The sequence below is a fragment of the Artemia franciscana genome, chromosome 18, assembly GCF_032884065.1.
Source record: "Artemia franciscana chromosome 18, ASM3288406v1, whole genome shotgun sequence".
NCBI lineage: Eukaryota > Metazoa > Arthropoda > Branchiopoda > Anostraca > Artemiidae > Artemia > Artemia franciscana.
The window spans coordinates 22,482,813-22,502,352 of record NC_088880.1 but is presented as its reverse complement, the minus strand read 5'-3'; the positions used below and the strand labels follow the sequence as shown (position 1 = coordinate 22,502,352).

Sequence of the window (19,540 nt, the reverse complement as noted above, 5' to 3'; positions counted from 1 at the left end):
ACTAGAACCCTTAATTTTTAACGAACGTTTTTATTAGTAAACAAGAGCTAAGAGCTCATATGGCACTTGTGACGAGGCCAGAAGAGGTAAGAGCCAAGAGCTCCTACGGTATGAGCTCTATAAAAATTCTAAGAATCAATAGATTGATTTAAAAGGAAAATCAGAGGCTTAATGCCGGTCGGGATTTAAAATAAGAGCTCTGAGTCACGATGTGCTTCTAAATATCAAAATTCATTAAGATCCGATCACCCACTCGTAAGTTATAAATACCTTATTTTTTCTAATTTTTCCTCTCCCTTTAGCCCACCAGATGGTCGAATATGGGAAAACGACTTTATCAAGTCAATTTGTGCAGCTCCCTGACACGCCTACCAGTTTTCATCGTCCTAGCACGTCCAGAAGCACCAAACTCGCAAAAGCACTGACCCCCCCCCCCAAATCCCCCGAAGAAAGTGAATCCAGTACGGTTACGTCAATCACGTATCTACGACATTTGCTTATTCTATCCATCAAGCTTCATCCCGATTCTTCCACTCTAAGCGTTTTCCAAGATTTCTGACTTCCCACAATGTCAAAACAATGTCAACTCCCCCCAATGTCAACAGATCTGGTCGGGATTTGAAATAAGAGCTCTGAGACATGAATTCCTTCTAAATATCAAATTTCATTAACATCTGGTCACCCGTTCTTAAGTTAAAAATACCTCAATTTTTCTAAGTTTTCCAATTTAACACCCCCAGCTCCTCCAAAGAGAAAAGATCCGTTCCAATTATGTCAATCACGTATCTAGAACTTGTGTTTATTCTTCCCATCAAGTTTCATCCGATCTCTCCACTCTAAGCGTTTTCCAAGATTTCTGTTTCCCTCCTCCAATCCCCTATGTCCCCGGATCCAATTCGAGTCGAAAATGGAGCATCTGAGACATAAGATCCTTCTATATATCAAGTTTCATTAAGATCTGATCACCTATTTGTAAGATAAAAATACCCCAATTTTCACGTTTTCCAAGAATTCCGGTTTCCCCCTCCAACTCCCCCAGTCACGTATCTTAGACTTGTTTTTATTCTTCCCATCCAGTTTCGTCCTGATCTCTCCACTTTAAGTATTTTCTAAGATTTCCGGTCCCCCACCCCCCCAATGAAGCTGGATCCGGTTGAGATTTAAAATAAGAGAATAGTGTTAGGAAGTCCTTCTAAATATGAGGTTTCATGAAGATCCGAACACTCCTTCGTAAGGTTAAAATACGTCATTTTTTCTAATTTCTCAGAATTAATTCTCCCCCCCCCATTCCCCCAAATAGAGCGGATCCTTTCCAATTATGTCAATCACGTATCTAAGACTTCTGCTTTATTTTTTCATTCCGATCCCTCCACTCTATGCGTTTTCCATGATTTTAGATCCCCCCAAACTCCCCCTAATGTCACCAGATCCAGTCGGGATTTAAAACAAAAGCTTTGACACACGATATCCTTCTAATTATCAAAGTTCATTGAGATCCGATCACCCGTTCGTAAGTTAAAAATACCTCTTTTTTCTAATTTTTCAGAGTTATCCCTCCCCCCTAACTACCCCAAAGAGAGAGGATCCGTTCCGGTTATATCAATCATGTATCTAGGACTTGTGCTTTTTTCCTCATCAAGTTTCATCCCGATCCCTCCACTCTAAGTGTTTTCCAAGATTTTAGGTTTCCCCCTCCAAACTCACCTCCAATTTCACCAGATCCGGTCGGGATTTAAAATAAGAGCTCTGAAACACGATAGCCTTCCAAACATCAAATTTTATTAAGATCTGATCAACCGTTCGTAAGTAAAAAATACCTCATTTTTTCTAATTGTTCCAAATTAACCGGCCCTCCACCCCCCCCAGATGGTCAAATCGGGAAAACGATTTCTAATTTAATCTGGTCTGGACCCTGATACGCCTGCCAAATTTCATCGTCCTAGCTGATCTGGAAGTGCCTAAACTAGCAAAACCGGGACCGACAGACAGACCGATAGAATTTGCGATCGCTTTATGTCACTTGGCAAATACCAAGTTCCATAAAAACCACAAGATGGGGAACGTCATGACTGATAGTTGCAAACTTCAAACAAAATAACACACACGTAGCACAAATACTAAAGAATGTTCATTTCATGTAAAAAATTAAATTAAAAAAAACAAGTTTTTTAACTAAAAGTAAGGAGCGACATTAAAACTTAAAACGAACAGAAATTACTCCGTGCATGAAAGGGGCTGTTCCCTCCTTAACGCACCGCTCTTTACGCTAAAGTTTGACTCTTTCTCTCAATTCTACTTTATAAAACAGTAAATAACTTTAGCGCAAAGAGCGGGACGTTAACGAGGGAACAGCCCCTTTCATGCACGGAGTAATTTCTGTTCGTTTTAAGTTTTAATGTCGCTCCTTACTTTTAGTTAAAAAACTTGTTTTTTTATATTTAATTTCTGAACGTTTTTGAATTAACGAATGTTTGATTTTGGCTCTCCGCAAATGAATAATTAAAACGAAATTTGCGTATTAATTTTTTTTTTGCTAATTGGCTTTCTCTTAGTTTTGATCTGACGATTTTGAGAAAAAGGGTGCGGGAGGTGGCCTAGTTGCCCTCCAATTTTTCGGTTACTTAAAAAGGCAACTAGAACTTTTAACCTTTAACGAACGTTTTTATTAGTAAAAAATATACGTAACTTACAACTTAACTTACGTAACGAACTTCTATATTCGTATATTTTTATTATGTATATGAGGGGGATTTTCCCCTCGTTAGTATCTCGCTCTTTACATTAAAGCTTTAATTTTGTCTCAATTCTTTAAGATTGACCCCCTGAATTACAAAGGCTGTAGGATAAATAGTTGAAATTACTAAAAATACTTTAGTGTAAAGAGCGAGGTATTTAGGAAGAGATGAGCCCCCCATATGCGTAATAATCTCTGTTCGTTTTAAGTTTTAATGCTGGTCCTTACTTTCAGTGGAAAAAACTTTTCATATTTATTTTTTCATTTTTTTTAAATAGTACTAGAAAATCCTACGCCCCCTTCATGGAATTTCTCTTGTCCCATGACAAATTCCTCTAAGGGAAGATCCTCCTAGGTAGCCCCCTCCCCTCGAACCCCCCCCCCCCAACCAGAAAATCCCCCTAAAAAGGTCTGTACACTTCCAAATAACCATTACTGTATGTAAACGCTGGTCAAAGTTTGTAACTTGCAACCCCTCCCCCGGCGACTGTGGGGGAGTGAGTCAGTTCCGAAGACATAGTTCTTATGTTTTTCGACTATGTTGAATAAAATGGCTATCTCAAAATTTTGATCAGCTGCCTTTGGGAAAAAAGAGCGTGGGAGGGGGCCTAGGTGCCCTCCAATTTTTTTGGTCACTGAAAAAGGGAACTAGAACTTTTAATTTCCGTTAGAATGAGCCCTCTCGTGACATTCTAGGACCACTTGGTCGATAACGATCACCCCTGGGAAAAAAACAACAAACAAACCAAATAACACGCACCCGTGATCGGTCTTCTGACAAAAAATACTAAGTTCCACATTTTTTTAGATAGGAGCTTGAAACTTCTACAGTAGGGTTTTCTGATACGCTGAATGCGATGGTGTGATTTTCGTTAAGATCCTATGACTTTTAGGGGGTGTTTTAACCCTATTTTCCAAAACAAGGCAAATTTTCTCAGGCTCGTAAATTTTGATGAGTAAAACTAACTTTAATGAAACTTATATATTTAAAATCAGCATAAAAATCCGATTCTTTTGATGTTTCGTTTACTATTGAGCCGCGTCTCTCCTTACTACAGTTCGTTTCCACGTACTGTTTGAAAATTAAAGCAATATTTTATTAGTCAGGGTCCATCTGAGAAGTGCCACCAGACTATACAAAATTTATATTTGTTTTTATGGCACTTGGTATTAACCAAGTGACATATAGCAATCGTAAATTCTGTCGGTCTGTCGGTCCCGGTTTTGCTACTTTAGGCACTTCCAGGTAAGCTAGGACGATGAAATTTGGCAGGCGTATCAGGGACCGGACCAGATTAAGAAATAGTCGTTTTCCCCACAGATTAAGAAATAGTCACTTATTAGAAATAGTCGTTTTCCTGATTTGACCATCTGGGGGAGTGGGGGGCCCGTTAATTCGGAAAAAATAGAAAAATTGAAGTATTTTTAACTTACGAACGGTTACGAACGAAGTCCTAGATACATGATTGACCTAACAAGAACGGATCCGCTCTCTTTGGGGTAGTTGGGGGGGGGTTAATTCTGAAAAAAGAGGTATTTTAACTTACGAACGGGTAATTGGATCTCAATGAAATTTGATATTTAGAAGGATATCGTGTCTCAGAGCTCTTATTTTAAATCCCGACCGGAGCTGGTGACATCGGAGGAGGGGAGTTGGGAGGGGGAAACCTAAAACTTGGAAAACACTTAGAGTGGAGGGATCAGGATGAAACTTGGTGAGAAAAATAGGCACAAGTCGTAGATACATGATTGACATAACCGGAACGGATCCGCTCTCTTTGGGGTAGTCAGAGGGGGGGGGGGTTAATTCTGAAAAATTAGAAAAAATGAGGTATTTTTAACTTACGAACGGGTTATCAGATCTCAATGAAATTTTATATTTAGAAGGATATCGTGTCTCAGAGCTCTTATTTTAAATCCCGACCGGATCTGGTGACATGGGGAGGGGAGTTGGAAGGGGGAAACCTAAAACTTGGAAAACACTTAGAGTGGATCGGGATGAAACTTGGTGGGAAAAATAAGCACAACTCCTAGTTACATGATTGACATAACCTGAACGGATCCGCTCTCTTTGGGGTAGTTAGAGGGGGGGGGGGTTAATTCTGAAAAATTAGAAAAAATGAGGTATTTTTAATTTACGAAAGGGTGATCGGATCTCAATGACATTTGATATTTAGAAGGATATCGTGTCTCAGAGCTCTTATTTTAAATCCCGAACAGATCTGGTGACAATTGGGGAGAGTTGGGAGGGGGAAACCTAAAACTTGGAAAACACATAAGAGTGGAGGGATCGGAATGAAACTTGGTGGGAAAAATAAGCACAATTCCTAGGTACATGATTGACATAACTGGAACGGGTTTGCTCTCTTTGGGGCAGTTGGGGGGGGGGGGTTAATTCTGAAAAATTAGAAAAAAGAGGTATTTTTAACTTACGAACAGGTTATCGTATCTCAATGAAATTTGATATTTAGAAGGATATCGTGTCTCAGAGCTCTTATTTTAAATACCGACCAGATCTGGTGACATTGGTGGGGGGGGGTTGGGAGGGGGAAACCTAAAACTTGGAAAACACTTAGAGTGGAGAGATCGGGATGAAACTTGGTGGGAAAAATAAGCATAAGTCCTAGATACATGATTGACATAACCGGAACGGATCCGTTCTATTGGGGGGGGGTTAATTCTGAAAAATTAGAAAAACTGAAGAAGGAGTGATCGGATCTTCATGAAACTTCATATTTACAAGGACCTCATGACTCAGATCTCTTATTTTAAATCTCAACCGGATCCAGCGTAATTGGGTGGGGGAAGTTGAGGGGAGCCGGAAATCTTAGAAAATACTTAAAGCGGTGAGACCAGGATAAAACTAGATGGGAAGAATAAAAAACTGTCTAAGACACATGACTGACATAATCGGACCGGATCTGCTCTCTTTGGTGGAGTTGGGGGGGGTGGTAATTTTGAAAATTGAGGTATTTTTAACTTACGTAAGGGTGACCAGATCTTAATGAAATTCGATATTTAGAAGGGTCTTGCGCTTTAAAGCTCTAATTTTAAATTCAGACCAGATCCTGTGACATTGGGGGGAGTTGGAGCGGAAAACCGGAATTCTGGAAAACGTGAAAATTGGAATATTTTTATTTTACGAATAGGTGATCGGATCTTAATGAAATTTGATATTTAGAAGGAATTCATGTCTCAGAGCTCTTATTTCAAATCCGGAACAGATCTTTTGACATTGGGGGAGTTGGAGAGGGAAATCTTGGAAAACACTTGGAGTGGAGGAATCGGGATGAAGCTTGGTGGATAGAATTAGCAAATGTCCTTGATACGTGATTGACGGAACCGTACTGGATTTGCTCTCTTTGGGGGAGTTGGGTGAGAGGTTCCGTGATTTGATTAGTAAAGGTACTAGGATCAGCAGAATAGCGAAGTGATGAAAGTACAGGGGGGTGAAAAGTTTGGCCAGACAATAATGTTCACATAACGTCACAAGGATATTTGAATAGCCTGATAATCAATTGGAAGTACACCAGAAATGGTGGCTATGACCTCCCTTGGAGCAATTATAAAAAAATTAGAAGTCAAACAGTTCGTGGTAACGAACTGTAGTAAGGAGCGACCCGGCTCAATAGTAACCAAAACTCTAAAAAATTGAATTTTGATATCAATAGCTACATCAAAAGAATCGCATTTTAATGCTGATTTTAAATATATAATTTTTAGTCTTACCCATCAAAAGTTACGAACCTGAGAAAATTTGCCTTATTTAAGAAAATAGGGGGAAACACCCCCTAAAAGTTGTAGGATTTTAACAACGAAAATAACACCATCAGATTCAGCGTATCAGAGAACCCTACTGTAGAAGTTTCAAGCTCCTATCTACAAAAATGTGGAATTTTGTATTTTTTGCCAGAAGACTAATTACGGGTGCGTGTTTATTTGTTTGTTTGTTAGTTGTTTTTTTCTTTTTCCCAGGGGTCATCGTATCGACCAAGTGGTCCTAGAATGTCGCAATAGGGCTCATTCTAACGGAAATGAAAAGTTCTAGTGCCCTTTTTAAGTGACCAAAAAACTGGAGCGCATCTAGGCCCCCTCCCACGCTCATTTTTCACCCAAAGTCAACGGATCAAAATTTTGAGATAGCCATTTTGTTCAACATAGTAGAAAACCATAATAACTATGTCTTTGGGGATGATTCACTCCCCCACAATCCCTGGCGGAGGGGCTGCAAGTTACAAACTTTGACCAGTGTTTACATATAATAATGGTTACTGGGACGTGTAAAGACGTTTTCAGGGGGATTTTATTTTGTTTGGGGGTGGGGCTAAGGGGAGGGGGCTATGCTGGAGTATCTTTCCTTGGAGGAATCTGTCATGGGGGAAGAAAAATTCAATGAAAAGGGCGCAGGATTTTCAAGCATTACTATAAGAAAACAATGAAAAATTAACATGAAAATGTTTTTTCAAATGAAAGGAAGGAGTAGCATTGAAACTTAAAACGAACAGAGATTATTATGCATATGAGGGGTTCTAAAAATACTTCAGCATAAAGAGCGAGGTATTTAGGAGGAGATAAATAACTCGCTCTTTATGCTAAAGTATTTTTAGTAATTTCAACTATTTATTCTACGGCCTTTCTGATTCAGGGGTCATTCTTAAAGAATTGGGACAAAACTTACGATTTAGTGTAAAGAGCCAAGTATTAACGAGGGTACAAACCCCCTCGTATACATAATAAAAATATAAGATTATGAAAGTTTGTTACGTAAGTTAATTCTTAAGTTACGTATATTTTTTACTAATAAAAACGTTCGTTAAAAATTAAAAGTTCTAGTTGCCTCTTTAAGTAACCGAAAAATTGGAGGGCAACTAGGCCTCCTTCTCCACCCCTTATTTCTCAAAATCGTCTGATCAAAACTAAGAGAAAGCCATTTAGCCAAAAAAAGAATTAATATACAAATTTCATTTTAATAATTTATGTGCGGAGAGCCAAAACCAAACATGCATTAATTCAAAAACGTTCAGAAATTAAATAAAAAAAACTAATTTTTCTAGCTGAAAGTAAGCAGCGACATTAAAACTTAAAACGAACAGAAATTACTCCGTATATGAAATGGGTTGTCTCCTCCGCAATCCCTCGCTCTTTACGCTAAGGTTTGCCACAATTCTATTTTTTAAAACAATTAAAAGCTTTAGCGTAAAGAGCGAGGGATTGCGGAGGGGACAACCCATTTATATATATAAATTATATATATATATATATATATATATATATATATATATATATATATATATATATATATATATATATATAGTGGCGAAACCCTATATAGGCCAGTGTATTCTCCTGATGAGCCCTTATGTTGGGTGTTGCCTCTGAATTATTTGTCTATATTATTATTTCTATTGTTCGGTAAATGACGACTTATACTTATTGACGACATGACTGCCTGTCCATGGATTATTCTTTATGGTTGATTATGTGTGGCTATGCTGTTTGACCTATGTGACTGTATGGATGAGTAAGGTTAAGGCCTCATTCAAGTGCTGGTCTATATTAATCACTAATTTAGGAAAACAGGAAAACAGTCTTCCTTTTCTCCTTCTGTCTCTTTTTTTTTTTTTTTTTTTTTTTTTTTTTTTTTTTTTTTTTTTTTTTTTTGTGTTTGTGCTGTAGCATTGGTGATTTCTCTTTTCATGATATCATGAAAAGAGAAATCACCAATGCAACAGCACAAACACACACACAAAAAAAAATAATAATAATATTAAAAAAAAAAAGAGACAGAGGGAGAAAAGGAAGACTGTTTTCCTAAATTAGTGTTTAATATAGACCAGCACTTGAATGAGGCCTTAACCCTACTCATCCATACAATCACATAGGTCAAACAGCATAGCCATACACAATCAAACAGTTCGTGGTAACGAACTGTAGTAAGGAGCGACCCGGCTCAATAGTAAACAAAACTCTAAAAAACGGAAATTCGATACTAAAAGATATATCAAAAGAATCGGATTTTTATGCTGATTTTAAATATATAAGTTTCATCAAATTTAGTCTTTGTCATCAAAAATTACGAGCCTGAGAAAATTTGCCTTATTTTGGAAAATAGGGGGAAACAACCCCTAAAAGTCATAGGATCTTAACGAAAATCACACCATCGCATTCAGCGTATCAGAGAACCCTATAGAAAAAATTTCAAGGTCCAATCTACAAAAATGTGGAATTTCGTATTTTTTGCCAGAAGACAAATCACGGGTGCGTGTTTATTTGTTTTTTTGTTTTTTTTTTTTTTCCCCAGGGGTCATCGTATCGACCAAGGGGTCCTAGAGTTTTGCAAGAGGGCTCATTCTAACGGAAATGAAAAGTTCTAGTGCCCTTTTTAAGTGACCAAAAAAATTGGAGGGCACCTAGGCCCCCTCCCACGCTCATTTTTTTCCCAAAGTCAACGGATCAAAATTTTGAGATAGCCATTTTGTTCCGCATAGTCGAAAACCATAATAACTATGTCTTTGGGGATGACTTACCCCCCACAGTACCTGGGGGAGGGGCTGCAAGTTACAAACTTTGACCAATGTTTACATACAGTAATGGTTACTGGGAAGTGTACTGATGTTATCAGGGGGATTTTTTGGGTTTGGGTGTGGGGTTCAGGGGATGGGGCTATATGGGAGGATCTTTACTTGGAGGAGTATTTCATGGGGGAAGAGAAATTCAATGAAAAGGGCGCAAGACTTTCTAGCATTACTATAAGAAAAACAATGAAAATATAAACATGAAAAAATTTTTTCAATTGAAAGTAAGGAGAAGCATCAAAACTTAAAACGAACAGAGATTATTACGCATATGAAGGGTTCTAAAAATGCTTTAGCATAAAGAGCAAGGTATTTAGGAGGAGATAAATACTTCGCTCTTTATGCTAAAAATTTTTTAAATAATTTCAACTATTTATTCTACGGCCTTTCTGATTCAGGGGTCATTCTTAAAGAATTGGGATAAAACGTAACGTAAGTTACGTAAGTTATGTACGTTTGTTACGTAAGTTAATTCTTAAGTTACGTTTTTTTTACTAATAAAAACGTTCGTTAAAAATTAAAAGATCTAGTTGCCTTTTTGAGTAACCGAAAAATTGGAAGGCAAATAGACCTCCTTCCCCACCCCTTATTTCTCAAAATCGTCTGATCAAAACTAAGAGAAAGCCATTTAGCCAAAAAAAGAATTAATATGCAAATTTCATTTTAGTAATTTATGTATGGAGAGCCAAAATCAGACATGCATTAATTCAAAAACTTTCAGAAATTAAATAAAAAAAAACAAGTTTTTTTAAATGAAAGTAAGGAGCGACATTAAAACTTAAAACGAACAGAAATTACTCCGTATATGAAAGGGGCTTTTCCTCCTCGACACCCCGCTCCTTGCGCTAAAGTTTGATTCTTTCTCGCAACTCTACTTTTTAAAACAATAAAAAACTTTAGCGCAAGGAGCGGGGTGTCGAGGAGGAAAAGCCCCTTTCATATACGGAGTAATTTCTGTTTGTTTTAAGTTTTAATGTCGCTCCTTACTTTCATTTCAAAAAACTTGTTTTTTTTTATTTAATCAACCATAAAGAATAATCCATGGACAGGCAGTCGTGTCGTCAATAAGTATAAGTCGTCATTTACCAAACAATAAAAACAATAAAGACAAATAATTCAGAGGCAACAACCCAACACAAGGGCTCATCAGGAGAATATATATATATATATATATATATATATATATATATATATATATATTTATATATATATATATATATATATATATATATATATATATATATATATATATATATATATATATATATATATATATATATATATATATATATATATGTATATGCTGTTCCCTCTTCAACGCCCCGCTCTTTGCGCTAAAGTTTCACTTTTTCTCTCAAATCTACTTTTTAAAAGAGTGAAAAACTTTGGCGTAAAGAGCGGGTTGTTGAGGAGGGAACAGCCCTTTTCATATACAGAGTAATTTCTGTTCGTTTTAAGTTTTAATGTCGCTCCTTACTTTCAGTTAAAAAAACTTTTTTCTTTATTTAATTTCTGAACGTTTTTGAATTAATGCTTGTTTTGATTTCGGCTCTCCGCACATGAATACTTAGAACGAAATTTTTATATTTTTTTTTTGTTTTGGTTAAATGGCTTTTTCTTAGTTTTGATCGGACGATTTTAAGAAAAAAGGAGTGGGGAGGAGGCTTAGTTATCCTTCAATCTTTTAATTACTTAAAAAGGTAGCTAGAACTTTTGATTTCTTACGAACGTGTATATTAATAAAAAACATACGTAACTTCCAGATTAAGTTTTGTAACGAACTTTTATATTCGTAAATTTTTATTACGTATTTAAGGAGGTTTGCCTCATGTTTAATACCTTGATCTTTACAATAAAGCTTAAATTTTGTCCCAATTCCTTAAGAATGACCCCTGAATCACAAAGGCCGTAGAAGAAATAGTTGAAATTACTAAAGATACTTTAGCGTAAAGAGCAAGTATTTAGGAGGAGATGAACCCCTCATATGCGTAATAATTTCCATTCGTTTTGTTTTAATGCTGCTCCTGACTTTCAGATGAAAAAAAAAATTTCATTGCTTTTTGTTTTAAAAATATTTGAAAATCTTACGCCCCTTTCATGGAAATTCTTTTCTCCCATTACAAATTTCTCCATGGGAAGATCCTCCCATGTAAACCACTCCCCTCAACCCCCCTCCCTGTCCAAGAAAAAAATTCCCCTGAAAACGTCTGTACACTTCCCAATAACCATTACTATATGTAAACACTGGTAAGAGTTTGTAACTTGTAGCCCCTTCCCCGGGGAATGTGAGGGAGTAAGTCGTTCCCAAAGACATAGTTATTGGGTTATTCGACTAAGCTGGACAAAATGGCTATCTCTGAATTTTGACCCGTTGACATCCAGAAAAAAAACGAGCGTGGGAGGGGGTCTAGGTACCTTAGACCTTAGATCCTCCTGTGCCGCCAGAGGCACCCAGGGCATCCACGAAGAGCCGCCAGTCATCCCGCATGTGCGCCGCTGCCCAAACATCTTCCCATAGGGCTGGATCGTCGCGTGGATGTTCGACAAATCCCGTTGGTAGGTGCGACGTAGCGTGTTCTTGGGTCGACCTCTCCTGCGAGTTCCCCGGGGTTGCCACTCTAGGAACTGCCTAGGGATCTTGTCTTCCTTCATACGGATCACGTGCCCAAGGTATCGCCATCTACGTTGCCGGATGACGTCTGTGACCCTGGGCTGGCCTGAGATAGAGCGGACTTTCTGGTTTGTGACGTGTTCCCTCCAGTCGATGTTCAGGATCCTCCGAAGGCAGTTGTTTTCGAAGGCTAGGATCCGTCTTTCTTGTTGCTGATTCAACTTCCAGCACTCACTGCTGTAGAGAAGTGCAGAAAGGACGTTCCTGTTAAATAGCCTCAGTTTCAGCTTCAGGGAATACTTTTTCGATCGCCATACTGGCTTTAGTCGGTTAAAAGCTCCACTGGCTTGCCCAATCCTCTGCTGCATTTCTCACTTACTTGATCCTGAATTCTCCACAGTATTGCCGAGGTACCTGAACTCCACGACCTGCTCGATGGTTGAATCTCCGCATTTCATGTCCAGAGGGGAATCGGTTGTTGCCATACTCTTTGTCTTCTCCGTGTTGATCTTGAGTCCAAATCGGCTAGCATTTTCACGGATAGTATTAAGAATATCCTGGAGTTTGGCCTTGTTCCTCTCCATCAAGGCAATATCTTCACCAAAATTCAAGTCAGCTAGCTTTTTGGCTTCTCCAATTTGGATGCCAAATCCTGTACAATCACGAAGTACGTAATCAATAACGAGGACAAAGAGTAACGGAGAAAGGACACAACCCTGTTTTACGCCGGACATGATACGGAAATATCTGGTGTTCCCATCTTGGGTCCGAACACAGCATTCTGTGTTTTCATACAATGCAACAATTAGGGACACTATTTTTTCGGGGATTCCATAGTACTGCAGGATTTTCCAAAGCAAGTCTCGGTCGATGGAGTCGAACGCTTTTTCGAAGTCCACGAAAATCAGGTACATTTTTTGTCTCCATTCATTGGACTCCTCGATCATCATTCGTAGCACATAGATGAGGTCAGTGCAGGAACGGGACGGCCGGAAGCCATGCTGTTCGTCACGCAAGTGACTATCGAGGGCTGTCTGAATGCGCCGGAGAATAATCTGTGCGAAGAGTTTACCCGGAGTCGAAATGAGACTAATGCCCCTCCAGTTATCACATTTTGTCGCGTCACATTTCTTAAAAAGTTTAATGAGCGTACTTTTTGTCCAATCATCAGGTACTTTCTCAGACTTCCAAATGCTAGCAAAGAGTGTCAGCCACACAGTCATACAGACGCTAAGTGATGCTTTTATCATCTCAGCTGATATCCTGTCTGTACCTGCAGCTCTACCATTTTTCAGCTTGCAGGCTGCTTGACTGATTTCTACATCAGACGGTTCTTCGGTGCTGATTTGAAGGTTCAAACAGGGGGTTACGGGGATGTCAGGCGGATCCAGAGGGCGGGGTCTGTTCAGAACCTTTTCGAAATGCAAAGCCCATACTTCGGCGATTTCCGATGGGTCTGTGACAGTTTTGCCACTCGCATCCTTGACTGGTCCGTTTACGTTTCGGCTTATCCCCACGATTTCGTTAGTAATCTTGTATACGGCTCTGGAGTCACCTCGTTTAGCCGCTTACTCCGCCATGGCAGCTTTTTCCTCCAGAAGGTTGCGCTTGTCCCCCCTTGCACTTCTTTTGACTAGTTTATCCAGATCTCTGTACAGTTGATTCTTTAGGACTGTGTCGTTGTATTCACCACCATTAAGAAGCTGCTGTTTTAGGTTGCGTCGGTCACCAATCAGGTTCCATGTCCTCTCGGATAGCCATTGGTCTTTGGGCCTCTTGACATAACCAACCGTAGCAGCAGCCGTTTGGCTGTAAACCTCCTTGATGGTGTTCCAGGTCGACTCCAGACTGGCGTCAGTGTCATCATCTAGGGCGAGGGCTTCGAACCTGTTAGAGAGTGTAAGGGCAAACACATTTCGTATTGCCGGAGTGGAAAGCTTTGCGGAGTCGAAGGCGGGGTTTGCCTTGGGACTGGTCTTCGGTGCAGCCTTTAACTTCAATGATATCCTTGCTATCATTAGGGCGTGATCGGATGCCACGTCAGCTCCTCTGAAGGCTCTCACATCTTGTAGACTAGACTTCCATTTTCTATTTATCAGAAGGTGGTCGATTTGGTTGTGCGTTCTCCCGTCTGGGGAGTTCCAGGAATATTTGTTGATTGTTTTGTGTGCAAACATAGTACCCCCAATTATTAGGTCATTTGTCAGTGCAAAGTCTAATAGTAGCGTTCCGTCCTCGTTTATTTCGCCGAGTCCTTCGCTTCCCAGGACCTCAGGGCAGTAAGACTTATCATTCCCCACTTTGGCGTTGAAGTCACCGGCGAAGCAGATTAAGTCATGACTGGGAATGTCTTTTGCCACAGCTTGAAGGATGTTGTAAAAGCTGTCCTTCGTCACGTCGTCTGCGTCGTTAGTTGGTGCATAGCACGCTACTAGGGTTAGTTTTGCATTTTTACCAGCGAATCGGGCTGTGATGATCCTTTCGTTAATGGGGGTCCATTTCGTCAGTGCTTTTGAGGCTGGTTTGGAAAGCATTATGGCTACACCCGCTTCTTTATTTTTCCCGAGGCCACTGTGCAGGATAGTATACCCCATATCCAAGTTCTGTCTTCCTGCTCCAGTCCAACGGACCTCAGAGAGGGCTAGAATACCCAAGCCATAATTATCCATTTCTTTCAGAACCTGTTCAGTTTTTGATAGTTGGGCCATGGTTCTTACATTCCAGAAACCGAGTTTAATAGGGCAATTGGGTTTCAAGAAGGGTGTCCGGGGATGGTCCATGGTCGGTATCACGTTGGGCAATCATATCACACAAATTGGGAAAAAAAACTTTGGCTCACTTTGGATGTTTCTATAGCATAACTTTTTTCTAGGGGCAGGCTGCTAGGCCACCGTCAAACCCTCCTCCTTTATCCAGGCTTGGGACTGGCTGTAACTTTTTACAGCCAATAGGTTTGGTAACTTAAAAAGGGCACTAGAACTTTTAGTTTCCGTTAGAATGAGCCCTCTCGCAACACTCTAGGACCACTGGGTCGATACAATCCCCCCTGGGGAAAAAACCAAAGAAATAAACACACACCCGTGATCGGTCTTCCGGCAAAAAATATGAAATTCCACATTTTTGTAGATAGGAGCTTGAAAATTCTACAGTAGGGTTCTCTGATACGTTGAATGCGATGGTGTGATTTTCGTGTTTTGTCCTATTTTCCAAAATAAGGCAAATTTTTCTCAGGCTCGTAACTTCTGATAAGTAAGACTAAATTTGATGAAAGTTATATATTTTAAATCAGCATAAAAATTCGATTCTTTTGATGTATCTATTAGTATCAAAATCCCATTTTTAAAAGAATCGTTTACTATTGAGCCGGATCGCTCCTTACTAGTTCGTTACCACGAACTGTTTGATACATCTGTTAAGAATGAGCCAACTAGATAATTTGGGTACATGGCAATGAGGGTCACCAGAAGGTATTTCTTTTTTACGTTTATTTTTTTTAACTAAATAGTTATCTCTAAATTTTGAGTAAATGCATTGGGGAATTAGGGAAGCACAAAAGGCCACAGGAGAGGAGAATCTCTCCTCTGATGACTTTTAGCTCTTAAAAAGGCTAATAGAACTTTTAATTTTTTATATAAAGATTTTTCTTTTAAATTTCTAGAAAAAAATGAAGGAGTCATGTCGCTATTTGCTTAGCAAACGCTACTCAACTGTCTTTGAAAAACATAGAAAGTATGTCTCTGCACTTCCGTAAACTGTTTGGCCTTTATAATCCAGACACGTGTGCTAGTTTTGCATTGTCAGTTGTCTCCTAAGATTTGTATTCTTCAGACTTTTAAAATCTCTTACATGTATGAAAGCTACAATAGAGGCATGAGGGCAAGACCTGTATGCACGTTCACAACTGTACCTATATACGAGCATACAGAGTTTCATAATGTTCCATATTTATTCCTACTTCGCAGGGAAATGTACTGTCAGGGGCAATGCAGTGCATGCAGTCACATTAGAGAGGTAGACTATTAGCATTTCCTGAAATCAGAATAATGCAAGGAATAACAAATCTTATAATGTTAGTAACACTTCCACGCCATTTAATGTTTATCATTAATAATTAATCGCGTCAGAATTAAGTCTTTGATTTACTTAATAATGTAGAATTGTTGGTAACAAACTATCAGTAAAAAGAGGTCTTTGCCAATAGTAGTCAAAACTTAAAAGACAAATGGTTGAAAACAGTACGATATCAAACAGCTCGTGATAACGAACTGTAACCGAAACTCTAAAAAATGGAGTTTTCGTAAGTGGAGAATTCGTAAGTTACGTATATTTTTTACCAATGAAAAGGTTTGAAAAAAATTAAAAGTTCTAGTTGCTTTTTTTAGTAATCAAAAACTTGAGGACAATTAGGCCTCCTCCCTCGCTCCTTTTTTCTCAAGATCTTCCGATTAATTGCAATTAATTGATATACAAATTTCGTTTTAATTATTTATGTGCGGAGAGCCAAGATCAAACCATGCATTAATTCAAAAACGTCCAGAAATTAAATAAAAAAACAAGTTTTTTTTAAATGGAAGTAAGGAGCAACATTAAAACTTAAAACGAACAGAAATTACTCCGTATATGAAAGGGGATTCTCCTCCTCAATGCCTCGCTCTTTACGCTAAAGTTTGACTCTTTCTCTTAACTGTACATTTTAAAACAGTAAAAAACTTTAGCGTAAAGAGCGAGGCATTGAGGAGTAGAATCCCCTTTCATATACGGAGTAATTTCTGTTCGTTTTAAGTTTTAATGTTGCTCCTTACTTCCATTTAAAAAAAACTTGTTTTTTTAATTTAATACACATCAAAGAACCTCTATTTTTTTAAGGATCATGCTAAATAGGCAAAAAGTTTTAAAGTTTAAAGGTTCCAACCAAAGTTATTAGCAGAAGTAAATTTGCTTGAAAAAGTAGAAAACCGCTCCCAAATGGTGAGCCAATGTTCACAGAATATAAAACTTTTTTTTCTTATTTGGAGTTTTTGTACCAAACACAGCAGTCGTAGGATAATAGAAGGGAGATTAGACAAACGAAATCACGAACTTCAGTGTCCTTTTTAAAGTCAAAAGTAATTAGAGGGCCCTGGGCATCTGCCACGCCATTGTATTGGGGCAATCGTACAAAATGTATAGACAATTATGTCAACAAAAACAGGCGCAGCCCACTTATATCACCGGGCAACAACCAAAAGTTCTGAAGGATTTGTCATTTCCTGTTTTAGGACTCATAAGTAAGCCTTCAAAGAAATCATTTGAGGTGCAACTTAGGATCTTACGGGTATGCATTTATCTAACTAAGCATGAAACGGGTTTATCAGCGAATTGTATGAAATGTTGGAATGTAATATCTTGTTGGAATGTTGATCGTAGATCATCAAACAGTTTGTGGTAACAAACTGTAGTAAGGAGCGACCCGGCTCAATAGTAACCAAAACTCTAAAAAACGGAATTTTGTTAGCAATAGCTACATCAAAAGAATCGCATTTTAATGTTTATTTTAAATATATAAGTTTAATCAAGTTTAGTCTTACCCATCAAAAGTTACGAGCCTGAGAAAATTTGCCTTATTTTAGAAAATAGGGGGAAACACCCCCTAAGAGTCATAGAATCTTAACAAAAATCACACCATCAGATTTAGCGTATCAGAGAACCATACTGTAGAAATTTCAAGCTCCTATCTACAAAAATGTGGAATTTTGTATTTTTTGCCAGAAGGCAGATCACGGATGCGTGTTTATTTGTTTGTTTGTTTTTTTGTTTGTTTTTTCCCAGGGTGATCGTATCGACCTAGTGGTCCTAGAATGTTGCAAGAGGACTCATTCTAACGGAAATAAAAAGTTCTAGTGCCCTTTTTAAGTGACCAAAAAAAATTGGACGGCACCTAGGCCTCCAAGAAAGTTTTTACTGTTTTTCAGTTTTCAGTTTTTACTGTTTTAAAAAGTAGAGTTGAGAGGAAGTGTCAAACTTTAGCGTAAACAGCGGGGCGTTGAGGAGGGACCAGCCCCTTTCATATACGAAGTAATTTCTGTTCGTTTTTAACGTTGAGGAGGGACCTTTTTAAGTTTTAATGTCGCTCCTTACTTTCAGTTAAAAACTTGTTTTTTTTTATTTAATTTCTATTTAAATCAACTTGACATACCACAGAACTACCCTTCCTAATTCTTTGTAAATGAACAAACTATGGGAAATACCACATTCTAGGCCCAAGGGTTGATTAATATATTTTATAAGACAGATGAGCATGTTGCAACATTTTAAACCGGAAATTCATAGTTGACGTCGTATCCTATAATTGAAAGACTCTATGACTTAAGCCTCCTTAAATCCCTCTGAAACTATGTTCGCAAGGGCTAATCAAATTAAACCAATGGTAGTAGAATATTAAAAAAAAAGGCTTTATCAAATACTAATTGTGATTGTTGTGTGTTTTCGTGAGTTAGAGATGATTGGAGTCATTACAGCCCCGTCCTGCCTTTTTCCTCTGAACCAAATCATCGTGTAACATCAGTGGAGATTGAAGTATACAAACTTGTTTATCTGGAAGCAAATTGCCCGAAATACACTGAATATGACACTAAACGTAGATAACTTCAAAGACCACACTGCCCTTCCATGACGAAAGTAAAACAGTTCAAAATAGGGATGAAACCTTTTTATTGACAGTGAAGAGATATAAAATTATTTAACTGGATATTTCGAACACATATACAGTGTTCATCATCAGCAGCAAAACATGTTTTACTGCTGATGATGAACACTGTATATGTGTTCGAAATATCCAGTTAAATAATTTTATATCTATTCACTGTCAATAAAAAGGTCTCATCCCTATTTTGAACTGTTTTACTTATGACACTAAAAACTGAAAAAAATTTTTTGCTAGCTAAAGACCTAATCTTGTAAATCAGATCAGCTGTCAAATCACATCAGATTTCTACGTACCTGATTCAAATTGTAGTATCATTAACATAATCACATTTTATTATTTTCAGCAGTACTTTAAATCCGCAAGTCGATCTATTTTAGTAATAGCAGATCTTATATCTGATACACTTCCTCCTCTTGGAAGTGCTCGGAGAAAACTGAATTCTAAGTTTTGGAATCGAAGAACAGAATAGTCTTGAATCCCCCTACAATTAGTTTGCAAGCATGCTTGAATTCTTGTGTTCCCTTCGACCAATCTCTTCGATCAGCCCTCCCAACCGGAATCACCCAAAAAAGAGCATGGGTAACAAATAAGAGAGGAAACTTGAGTACCGTCAGATTAGTTCAACAAGAGTTAAAAACTACTAGAGTCACTGTCAGTGCAGCGTCAACCTCCAGAACTTCAAAATTAGCAAAAAACTTAAATTAACAACAGTTTTACTTATCTTATAACGTCCAAGCTCCTTTGGATCTTGGGATGATTTTTATAGGAGAGTGGAGACCAATATTGAAACCAAAAATGAATGAAAATGCCCTAAATAAGTTTTAAGTTAAAAACGAGTTTTTTCAACTGAAAGTAAGGAGCAACATTAAAATTTGAAACGCAGAGTAATTATTCCGCACGTGAGAGTGGCTGACCTTTCCTTGACTCTTGCTCTA

At 38.2% G+C, this 19,540-nt stretch overlaps 3 protein-coding genes across 3 annotated transcripts in view; all 3 read right to left on the bottom strand.

Moving 5' to 3' along the window:
• LOC136038759 (uncharacterized) overlaps positions 1-19,029 on the bottom strand; it is a 122,677-nt gene extending 103,648 nt beyond the window's left edge. The window contains exon 1 of the mRNA XM_065722129.1: positions 18,899-19,029. The gene's annotated coding sequence lies outside the window, so the exon portion shown is untranslated. The remainder of the gene's footprint in view (positions 1-18,898) is intronic.
• On the bottom strand, positions 11,626-12,288 carry LOC136038401 (uncharacterized). The gene has a single exon (XM_065721473.1). The coding sequence runs from the start codon at positions 12,286-12,288 to the stop codon at positions 11,626-11,628; it is 663 nt and encodes a 220-aa protein (XP_065577545.1).
• Positions 13,489-14,628, bottom strand: LOC136038400 (craniofacial development protein 2-like). The gene has a single exon (XM_065721471.1). The coding sequence runs from the start codon at positions 14,626-14,628 to the stop codon at positions 13,489-13,491; it is 1,140 nt and encodes a 379-aa protein (XP_065577543.1).
• Positions 19,030-19,540: the final 511 nt, after the last annotated feature.

What these genes read in the sequence shown, in the direction of transcription:
- LOC136038401 (XM_065721473.1), bottom strand. Translation starts at nt 12,288, where the DNA reads ATGCAGCAGAGGATTGGGCAAGCCAGTGGAGCTTTTAACCGACTAAAG.
- LOC136038400 (XM_065721471.1), bottom strand. Translation starts at nt 14,628, where the DNA reads ATGGCCCAACTATCAAAAACTGAACAGGTTCTGAAAGAAATGGATAAT.